At 42.0% G+C, this 11,869-nt stretch overlaps 1 protein-coding gene across 1 annotated transcript; it reads left to right on the forward strand.

The window, feature by feature from the left end:
- The first annotated feature begins 719 nt into the window (after positions 1-719).
- On the forward strand, positions 720-2,458 carry LOC121001168 (ER membrane protein complex subunit 8-like). Its single transcript, XM_040432114.1, has one exon. The coding sequence runs from the start codon at positions 994-996 to the stop codon at positions 1,603-1,605; it is 612 nt and encodes a 203-aa protein (XP_040288048.1). The 5' UTR covers positions 720-993; the 3' UTR covers positions 1,606-2,458.
- The last annotated feature ends 9,411 nt before the right edge of the window (positions 2,459-11,869 follow it).

Raw genomic sequence — 11,869 nt, forward strand, 5'->3', positions numbered from 1 at the left:
TTCGGGCAATATTATCTGCTCATATTCAGCCAAATGCTTCAGAACTCATTGGACGGCGCTTCACAGTGCAGATGGACAATGACCCAAAGCATACTGCAAAAGCAACCAAAGAGTTTTTTTAAGGGAAAGAAGTGGAATGTTAGCAATGGTCAAGTCAATCACCTGACCTGAATCCGATTGAGCATGCATTTCACTTGCTGGAGACAAAACTGAAGGGAAAATGCCCCAAGAACAAGCAGGAACTGAAGACAGTTGCAGTAGTGGCCTGGCAGAGCATCACCAGGGATGAAACCCAGCGTCTGGTGATGTCTTTGCGTTCCAGACTTCAGGCTGTAATTGACTGCAAAGGATTTGCAACCAAGTATTAAAAAGTGAATGTTTGATTTATGATTATTATTACGTCCCATTACTTTTAGTTCCTTAACAAGTGGGAGGCATATATGCAAACTGTTGTAATTCCTACACCGTTCACCTGATTTGAATGTAAATACCCTCAAATTAAAGCTGACAGCCTGCAGTTAAAGCACATCTTGTTCGTTTCATTTCAAATCCATTGTTGTGGTGTATAGAGCCAAAAATTTTAGATTTGTGTCAATGTCCCAATATTTATGGACCTGACTGTATTTCCCAATGTTTTGGGGTGTACCCTAATAAAAAAAAAAAAAAAAAAAAAATACATTAAAACCAAAAACCAGGCCCTTAGCTGATGTCGCCTGGAGTGCGGAGTGTAGTGCGGACACGAGTGGAGCTTTCCTCGGATTACACTGAGAAGTGACGGTCCTAGAGACAAAGCTACACCAGCGAACTAGTATACTGTGAAAACATGATGTGCCCTCAGTAAAAATGGCTGCCGGTGGTCTGCTCCGTACCATGTGACCTGAGCTTGCTTTACGCCTGTGCTGCGTGTACGACGCTTTACGGCTGTGTGTAAGACTGCTCGCGGTGACAGACGGTTCATTCCCGGCAGAAAGCACCGGGAGCAACCAGGAGAAGATGCCTGTCTTTAAGTTGACGACACAAGCGTACTGCAAGATGATGCTGCATGGCGCCAAGCACCCAGCCTGCTCCGTGAACGGCATCCTGGTGGCCGAGAAGCAGAAGCGTAAAGAGGCTTCGCAGCAGCCGGTCCTATTTGTGGACTGCATCCCGCTGTTCCATGGCACAATTGCCCTGTCACCGGTGTTAGAGGTGGCGCTGACGCTGATTGACACGTGGTGTAAAGAGAACAGTTACGTGATCGCCGGCTACTACCAGGGGAACGAGCGGCTCAAAGACAACAGTCTTAACACGGTCGCTGAGAGAATCGCCTCCCGGATCGCAGAGGGCTACAGTGACGCAGCTTTAATAATGGTGGACAACTCTAAATTCTCCATTGGCTGTATAATCCCTTCCATCCACGTGTACGAGTCCCATGATAATAGATGGAAAGCCAAAGACCCTCACGAAGATGTCTTTGAAGACTGGCCAGAGGCTCAGAGGATCACGGCGTCTCTCATGGACGGCCGCTCGTACGAAACCCTCGTGGATTTTGACAGCCACCTAGACGACTTGCGTAACGACTGGGCCAATCCTGAAATCAACAAGTCCATCATTCATCTATGCTAAGGTCAGGGGGCCGCCGCCAGCCCGCACTATGCAAGAAGACCGCCGAATGTAGAAGGAGTCAATGACAGCCATTTCTACTGCCGGGCAGATGTCTATCTGTGAACAGACCACATTTTTATGGGGGCCCCTCGTACATCCAGACGGGACCTGTTGAGGGAGTGTCCCCCCGGGTGATGCCCGTCCACGTCTACAGAGCGCTCTGTGTTTTCTAGAACGGCGTGGAGATGATTTATACGGAGAATCTCCCGCTTTGTGTTGTTTTTCAGATGATTTTCATAGAGAATTAATAATGAGACATTTTATCGGCCGAAACTCTACAGAAATGTACCCAAAATTTAACCTGAGTCACAGACAAATGCCGACCCCTGCCGTCTCAAACGCGGACGCACAATTACTTACAGTCTTTTTTTATTTTTGGTGCTGGGACAGAGACTAGAGATAACCTTTTTATAATGTGATTACGATTCCATCCCTGCTGCCTGTCAGTGAATAGAAGAGCTGTTCCCTCCTCTTCACCACTACTATATTTTTTCCTCGCTCGCCCTTTTATATCTTGTTCGCAGTCTGCCACTCTGGGTTCCCGCGTAGCAGTAGTGCACCATCTGGCGAAACCATGCCCACGGCGCTGTGAATCGCCGTGGTTTTGTGATGCGTTTTTTTGCCATGCAGTTTTCACACGCGACAAATGCTCATGTGCGTTTGACACGCTGCACTCTGTGTGAACCCGGCTTCGTCGTCCGGAGCCCCCCCCGCAACGTCTTATGCTCACTTCCCCGTTTCTCGCCTTCTCCTTGCGGTCCAGGACTTTGCACGGTATTTTGAAGAGACACAGAATATATTTTAATTTTTTTTGTTCCGGTGTTTGTTTCATGAAAATATTAAAAAAATAGAATTCTGAAAAACCAAAAACCAGTGTTGGATACCTCCTCCTCCTCCACCGCCGCTTCCACTTACACCGCCACATCCACCGCCTCCTCAACCTCCTACTCCATATGGACCTCGTCCTCCTAGATCAAGATTATATTTTTTTATTTTTATGTATTTTATGTCATTTTAGGTCATTTCCCTATCCACATTTGTTTGCAGAGCACTTGCCATGCCCTTTCCATGAGTTTTTTAGAGCCATTTTAGTGCTCAAAAGTTCGGGTCCCCATTGACTTTAATGGGGTTCGGGGTCAAGTTCGGGTCCCAAACTTTCTTTCTACGTAAACACCAGGCCGTGAACAAGGTCTAAGTTAGACCGAAATGTTGGCCAGTCGCTATAAATAATTTCCAGGATGGATTAAATTAAATAAAATACAAAAAGTTAATATAACGTATCTATTAAGTGCCGTTGTCTTTGAATACATTGAAACCCGTGTTACCACTGAGCACCATCTTTCCACTAGAGGAGTGCCATTCAATTTACTTCACTATCCTTATGCTGCTGACACCTCCACAATCTCTCGTTGTCGTGCTACTCTGGCCTCCTCATGATGCTGACACCTCTACTATGTCTCATCGTTGTGCCACTCTGTGTCCTCCCTATGCTGCTGACACCTCCACAATCTCTCGTCGTTGTGCCACCCTGTGGCCTCCTCATGCTGCTGCCACCTCCACAATCTCTCGTCATCGTGCCACTCTGTGGCCTCCTCATGCTAATGCCACCTCCACAATCTCTTGTCATTATGCCACTCTGTGGCCTCCATATTCTGATACCACCTCCACAATATCTCGTTGTTGTGCTACTCTGTGGCCTCCTCTTGCTAATGCGACATCCACGATCTCTTGTCATTATGCCACTCTGTGGCCTCCATATGCTGATGCCACCTCCACAATCTATCGTCGTTGTGCTGCTCTGTGGCCTCCTCATGCTGCTGCCACTTCCACAATCTCTCGTTGTTATGCTACTCTCTGGCCTCCTCATGCTGCTGAAACCTCAACAATCTCTCGTTGTCGTGCTACTCTGGCCTCCTCATGCTGCTGACACCTCCACACTTTGTCTTCATGCCACTCTGTGGCCTCCTTATGCTGCCGCCACTTCCAGACTCTGTCATTGTGCCACTCTGTGGTCCACCTCACCAATATGTCATAGGTCCACTTTGTGGACTTCTCATGCTGTTCCCACCCTCCCCACTTCATGACTAGTCTACTATTTTGGCTTTCGGCCTGGCTGACATCATCATTTATTTGACCTTTCTTCTGATCTGTCAGAAGGAAAGAATGATATGCACAACGGATCCTGTCTTTGTAGCAGCTGTAAGGCCTGTCTGGTCCCATCAGAATTGGCTTATGATTTGGTAGCCAAAAACAGGAGTGGGTACAAAACATAGAAGACATGCTAATATTCCATTCACATGCCATCTCTGTTATAGATACACTCCTGTTTTTTTGGGCATTAGCAATACTGATGGAATTTTGAGAAAATGCTGACCGAGTGAAGGCGTATGCTCTACAGACAGGATTTATTTTTTTGTGCATTATTGTTCTGACGGATCAGAGGAAGGGCGAATTAATCAGTAATGTCAACACAAACTTACTGCTGACACCCTCTTTGCTCTGTCAGGGGGAACTCTACTTGTATAAGTGTTTAATAGAACAGGTTCTGTAGACATCTATGTTGAATCAGCTGACGACGGTGTAAAAGGAGTGCGCTTCTTCTTGACGCTAACATTAACCTATAAGTTTGAGTTCACACGAGTTATTTGGTCAGTTTTGGCCCTGTAACTGCCCAAATAAGTGAAGTGTGCAGTGATTCTAAGAGCGACGCCTGTCATCTGCATGTCATACTGACTCACAGTATTGTTTCACTACCACAGGAGACTCCCTATATGTGTTACTGCAAGGCACAGTGTTCTACACCACTATAACTGCTCTCTGCAGCCAGGAAATAGCCGTTTTTTTTTTACGTAATTCGCCGCAAATAAATTCAGATCGAACCAAAATTTCCCCAAAAAATGGGCGAAGCGGCTAATCTATTCTTTTGAAAAATTCGCTCATCTCTAATGATAACCACTTTAGGGTACTCAACACTATAACTGGTACTAAGAGTGACCTTACCACCCTGCTGATCATTTGAGACTCTTCTCCAGTTGTATGTTCTGCTCGCTTTAATTGTGACATAGTATAACCTCTATGTGATAACTTTGTGTCAATATTCCTATGCTCTGTTTCAAAGATGGCATCTTTGAAAATAATGCGATGGGCTCTTATATATATTCTCCCACATACTGTAGGGTGGATGCCAACTCCATGCATGTAAGATCGAGTCATCTACAAAATATTTCCTGTAAACAAAGATCAAAAAATTACCATGTAATCAATATAACCACCATACTACTGATTCTCCACAAAAAATGTGTTATTCTCTGAAAAAAGAAAACAATGTTCTCACCAAGAAACAAAATGCTAAAGAAGGAGAAAAGCAAGCTCATCGGGCATTCTTGTAATCATTAAATGTAAAAAAAATATGTCTGAGTAGAAAAATTATGACATCTAAAATATATAGCTCATGGGGGATAGCGGTATAAAGTGAGGTGATATCACAAGTAATTGTCACTTATATGAAGCCTGCCATTGTAACTTATTCATAGTTTGTAAAACATCTCCAGAATCTTTTAAAAAACCTGGCATTTGCTAAACCCTTAAACTTTCCAGTAATTAACATATTTCTGATATGTTTGAGCAAAGCAGTAAAGGAAAAATTTGTTTATGAACTTTGGCCAATACATGGAATATCAGAATGACCACAAAAGAACACCCCAAATATTCATTCAATTTAGTATGAAAAAAAAAAAATCTAAATCCTCCTGTTCAAGTGCAAGATTTTTAACCCTAATATCTAGGATTGGATCGGTGGGTAATCTCTTATATACATTGCAATCATTATCATAATCTCCCTCTCATATAAACCACTATCCAAAATAACTATGGAGCACCCCTTATCTGCCGAACATATTACGTATGTGAGGATTGTTTTCTAGCTATTTTAAAGCATTTTCTTTTACTGTAGTTAGATTAGCATACCCAAAATAACTGGAGCGATCATGGAGTCTTTTTAGTTCTTTTTCCAGATTGAAAATTGCCATCGCTGACGAACGTGACTGAATCAAATAATAATCTAAGTTTGAAATATGGTCTATATTGATTGCTGAAGCTTCCAACGCATTTTTTTTCCTACAGAGCTGCAAATCTCCTTCCCTTACACAATCCTATGTTAATGTACTGTGTTAAAAGTCTTGCTACCTTAAAGACAGCTGAATGCAAAAGCTAAGTGACGGGAAGGAGAAAGTAAGTACAATGCTCCTGTCTGTTGCTGTGCATTTGAATTTGAAACACCAAGCTAACTGGATATTCACCTCCTTAGGGAGGACAGTTTGTGCATTGAGAAAGTACTAGGGACGGACTGGGAACTTCAAGTGGCCCTGGAGAAAACTAAAAATGGCCCCATGTTGTAGGCAGATTGACAGAAGGCAGGGTTGACACAAGTAGGTGGAGCTAGAATTACCATATTTTGGCAAATACCACAGCGCAGCACAATATACTGCCTCAGCAGAACAGAATACTGCCTCAGCAGAACAGAATATCACAGTGCAGCACAATATACTGCCTCAGCAGAAAAGAATATCACAGTGCAGCACAATATACTGCCTCATCAGAACAGAATATCACAGTGCAGCACAATATACTGCCTCAGCAGAACAGAATATCACAGTGCAGCACAATATACTGCCTCATCAGAACAGAATATCACAGTGCAGCACAATATACTGCCTCAGCAGAACAGAATATCACAGTGCAGCACAATATACTGCCTCATCAGAACAGAATATCACAGTGCAGCACAATATACTGCCTCATCAGAACAGAATATCACAGTGCAGCACAATATACTGCCTCAGCAGAACAGAATATCACAGTGCAGCACAATATACTGCCTCATCAGAACAGAATATCACAGTGCAGCACAATATACTGCCTCATCAGAACAGAATATCACAGTGCAGCACAATATACTGCCTCATCAGAACAGAATATCACAGTGCAGCACAATATACTGCCTCAGCAGAACAGAATATCACAGTGCAGCACAATATACTGCCTCATCAGAACAGAATATCACAGTGCAGCACAATATACTGCCTCATCAGAACAGAATATCACAGTGCAGCACAATATACTGCCTCATCAGAACAGAATATCACAGTGCAGCACAATATACTGCCTCATCAGAACAGAATATCACAGTGCAGCACAATATACTGCCTCAGCAGAACAGAATATCACAGTAGTGCATCACAAAATAAAACCCAGCAGCATAAAACATATTCGCAGTAACTGCCCCTCTCTGTGGTGGCCAGCGCCAGCTGCCACATTCTGTGCTACTCCAGTTGCCTCAGGATGGCAATACAGTTAACCTTACCTTGCTGGCAGCCTTGAGGAGAACCAGGTGGCGCCCTGGGCATTGGCCCACTGGGAAGTTTAATGTCTATGGCCAATCTGCCCCTGTAAAGTACAGGGAGCCTGTTGGTTACAGGATAAGTCGCACACATAACTTGAATTGCAGCAAAAATAAAGAAGAGATTTGTGGAGAGGAGTAGTGCAGTAGTTACAGTTGCTTTTATGATCCTCAATAAAGTATTGTTCTTTATATCCTGACCTGGTGCTGGATTTATATTCTACCTTTGGATCCTACACATGAAACTGACAAAGTGTCCGTACACAGACATGGAGTGTTTGAGCTGGAATTACAAAAAGATCATTTTTGTAATCAAAACAGACAGTAACTTCTAAGTTGTATTTCCACCACAGACAGTAACCACCAAAAGGTGTGTACCTAACAGGGACTGTAAATCCCCAGCTAAATGCCACTGAAACCATCAAGCTCTGTGCCCTCACTGGAGTAAAGTTTAGTTTCTTTAGTTTCCTATAGCCGGCTCCATTATTATGCCACCTTTGAGTGGGGTAGGATGTCAAAGTCAAGAGCCATACACTAAAAAATGCTAACACCATTACTAAGACCTCTTTATCATTTTCAAGTAAAAGTCAGGGGTTTTTATACCGACTGATGATCTGGCAGACTATCAGTAATGAAGCAGACACGCTTGATAATTGCCTGAGGTTCAGAAGAGATGAGGGCAGCATTCACATGCAGCAATCATCTTTGCTCTATGAGGACAAGCAATTAATACAGTGAACACTTGTTCTCATAGAAAATGATTACTTCTGAGCAGCAGATGGTTATTTAGACAGCACAATATCCTGCATAGAAACAATTATTTTTGGTACCTGCAGGACGACAGAATCACTCAATGGGCGAATGTTTCCTCGTTCATTGGGTGATCGCCCACACTTTTTTTACACAGGCTTATCCCCGATATCTGCTAGATCATCTGTCTGCATAAAAGGAAATAGATACAAGAAATGGATAAGAGATACAAGAAAATATCTTATAAATTGACATTGATTATAACTCAGAATTACAGATTACTATATTATATTAGCAAAATCAAAGTTAATTTTACAGCTTTGATTTTTTTCTGAGACAACTCAAAAGATACGTTTTTAAGTGATAATAACTGCAGTCATCATAAAGTAAATTAATTTGACATGTTAAAAATGCACGTTGTCAAGTAGACCAAACGGTGATCGCTAAGTATAAATATAAGCCAATTAGATTTATTAGTTTAGGAATAAATGGCTTTCTAATATCAGATTGCAATTAATCTTAGATGAATTGTTCACATTATTTTAACTGTCATTCTATAATCATTTGCAACCACTAAAATAATTATCTTGTAAGTCAGATTTTCATAGACTAATAGCAGTAGACTATAATAGTTTATATTATAGACTAATAGTAAAAAGTTATAACTAGTAATAACTTGGATGGAGTAAATACATAAGAGACCATGGTAGAACACTGAATTTATGCTCCCCATAAATGGTAGTCTAACCACACCACTGGAAAATATTTAAAGGGGCTATCCAGCAATGGATAATGATGACCTATCCTCAGTCATAGTTCTGGAACCCCTACCAATGAGCTGTTTCAGGGAGCCACCATGTTCACCGTAGCTCTCGTGAGTGCAGCCAACTCCCAGCGGCTCTTCAAGCACAGGCCTATACATTGTATAGCTGCTGTGCATTGTATTTCAGCTCAGCCCCATTCACCCCCTACCAATATGACATTGATGATCTATCCTGAGGTAAGGTCATAAAATATTATTACCAGATAACCCCTTTAACCACTTCACATCTGGGCCATTTCCCCCTTCCTTACAGAGCCTAATTTTGCAAATCTGACATGTGTCCCTTTGTGGTAATAACTTTGGAACGCTTTTACTTATCCAAGCCATTCTGAGACTGTTTTCTCGTGACACATTGTACTTCATGACAGTGGTAAATTTGAGTCAATATATTTCACCTTTATTTATAAAATAATCCAAAATTTACCCAAAATTTAGAAAAATTTATAATTTTCTAAATTTCAGTTTCTCTGCTCTTAAAACAGAAAGTGATACCTCATAAAATATTTATTACTTAACATTCCCCATATGTTTACTTTATGTTGGCATCATTTTGGGAAATGTCATTTAATTTTTTTAGGACGTTAAAAGGCTTAGAATTTTAGAAGCAATCCTTAAAATTTTTAAGAAAATTTCCAAAACCCACTTTTTAAAGACTAGTTCAGGTCTGAAGTCACTTTGTGGGGCTTACATTGTAGAAACTACACCCCTCAAGTTACTCAAAACTGATTATACAAACTTTGTTAACCCTTTAGGTGTTCCACAAGAATTAAAGGAAAATGATGATTACATTTTTAAATTTCCCTTTTTTGGGCAGATTCTCCATTTTAATCCATTTTTTTCTTTAACACATTGAGGGTTAAAAGCCAAACAAAGCTCAATATTTATTACCCTGATTCTTCAGTTTACAGAAACACCCCATATGTGGTAGTAAACTTCTGTACGTGCACACGACAGGGCGCAGAAGAAATGGAGCACTGTATGGTTTTTGGAAAGCAGATTTTGCTGAACTGGTTTTTAGATGCCATGTCCCATTTGAAGCCCCCCTGATGCACTCTAACAGTAGAAACTCCCAAAAAGTTACCCCATTTTAGAAACTAGGGGATAAGGTGCTAGTTCTATTGGTACTATTTTGGGGTACATATAATTTTTTATTGCTCTTTATTCCATTTTTTGTGAGGCAAGGTAACAAAAAAATTGCTGTTTTAGCACAGTTTTTATTTTTTACAACATTCATCTGACAGGGTAGATCATGTGCTATTTTATAGAGCAGGTTGTTACGGACGCAATGATATAAAATATGTCTACTTTCTTTGTTGTTATTTTTTTTCAGTTTTAAAAAAAAAAAAATTTTGTGCCTCCATTTTATGAACGCCATATTTATTTCTTTTTTCTGCCGATGGTCTTGTGCAGTGGCTCGTTTTTTGCAGGAAGAGATGAAGTTTTTATTGGTACCATTTGTGGGTACATATGATTTTTGATCATTCATAATTACATTTTATAGGGCACGGTGACCAAAAAATTGGTTGTTTTAGCACAGTTTTTATTTATTTATTTTTATAGCATTCATGTGACATTTTTATATAGCAGATCGTTACGGACGTGGCAATAACTAATATATTGTCACGCCTTGCTCTGTGAATGTGCGGAGGTCTATCAGACATGTCTGACTTCTCTGCTTGTTTTGGTTTTAGTTTGAGCTGGATCCACCTTCCCTCAGGTGTACTGGGTTTGATTGTTAGTGAGGCTATTTATCTCTCCTTCCCCCAGTGGCCTGTGCGGGTTATAGTTCTTTCCTGTGAGCTCTGAATGTGTGGTGGATCGTCTGCTCCAGCTCTGCTCTAGAAAAGTCCTCTCTGTTATTTCCCATTCTGTCTTTTATCTAGGCATCTAGGGAGACGTTTGCTTCCTCAGGGTTTGAAGAAGCAGGTTGCCTCTTCCTTTTTCCCTACAGCTTAGGGTTTGCCCAGGGTTTATAGGTTTAGGCACGAGAGAATGTGCATATCCACCATTAGGGTATGCACATGGGCACAGCAGTTTAGGGAGAACTTTTAGGGATTGCTAGGAGGTGACCCTTTTCTCCCTAGCTTTTGGGCCTAGTCATTTGTTCTGTTGTTTTCCTGTGTTTGGTTATTTCCCCGCTTACCTACATATCGTGACATTATAACCTGCTGAAAAAACTGTCATTTCCGTGCTGTTTGCGAAATGGAGGCTATGGATGCTTTGGTTGATCGCATACAGGGATTATCGCTGGAGGTTGCTGACCTCCGCAGTTCTGTTGAACGGTGTCAGAATGCTCTGGCGTCTGGCGCCGTTGAGGAAATCAGGTCTGCTTAGAGCCTAAAGTCGCTCTCAGGGGGTGGTGATGACTTTATTTGGTTCAGGGAGTCCTGCAAGTTGTATTTTCGTCTGCGGACGATTTCATCTGGTGACGAGAATCAAAGAGTGGGGATCATTATATCTCTGCTCAAAGGGGACGTGCAGTCCTGGGCTTTTTCTCTGCTGACTGGTTCACCATCCCTCCGGTCGGTGGATTAATTTTTCAGAGCCTTGGGCTTGATTTATGATGACCCTGACTGGGTCTCTATGGCTGAATCTAAGTTGCGCAGTTTGTTACAAGGAGAACGTACTGCAGAGTTGTATTGTGCAGAATTTTGAAGATGGGCAACTGACTTGGGGTGGAATGATCCTGCACTCCAGAGTCAGTTTTGTCAGGGGCTATCTGAGAGGTTGAAAGATGCCCTTGCTTTTCATGAGTATCCCGACTCATTGGAGACGGTCATGTCTTTGGCGGTGCGGCTTGATAGACGTCTTAGAGAGAGGTATAAGATTCTTCTCGAGCGGGGGGGCCCGTCTGAAAGTGGATCCGTCCCACCTATTCCCTGGGGTAATATGACATTTGAATCTGGGGCAGGAGAGCAGCCTATGCAGTTGGGCCAGGTTTCCTTTCGCTTAGGTGATAGGGATTTTTGGAAGCTGAATAAGCTATGTTACTTCTGTGGAAAAGAAGGTCATTTTGTTTGTGCGTGTCCTTTTGTTAAACTTTAAAGCGGTAATGAAAAACTACGGAGGTATTCACATAAAGAGAAAAAAAAACTTCCCTGACTCTTGGTAGTGTGAATGGGTAGTCTGAGCAAGCAAATATGCATTCTCCCTGCAATACCCGTTTCATTCTGAATGCCATGGTGGCGCTAGATTTTGAGGTATTTGTTGACAGTGGTGCGGGGGTAAACCTTATTGATTTTCATTTCCTCGAA

The sequence above is a fragment of the Bufo bufo genome, chromosome 5, assembly GCF_905171765.1.
Source record: "Bufo bufo chromosome 5, aBufBuf1.1, whole genome shotgun sequence".
Classification (NCBI taxonomy): Eukaryota; Metazoa; Chordata; class Amphibia; order Anura; family Bufonidae; genus Bufo; species Bufo bufo.

Bases quoted from the DNA above. Each gene is read 5' to 3' on its own strand.
- LOC121001168 (XM_040432114.1), top strand. From the start codon at position 994: ATGCCTGTCTTTAAGTTGACGACACAAGCGTACTGCAAGATGATGCTG.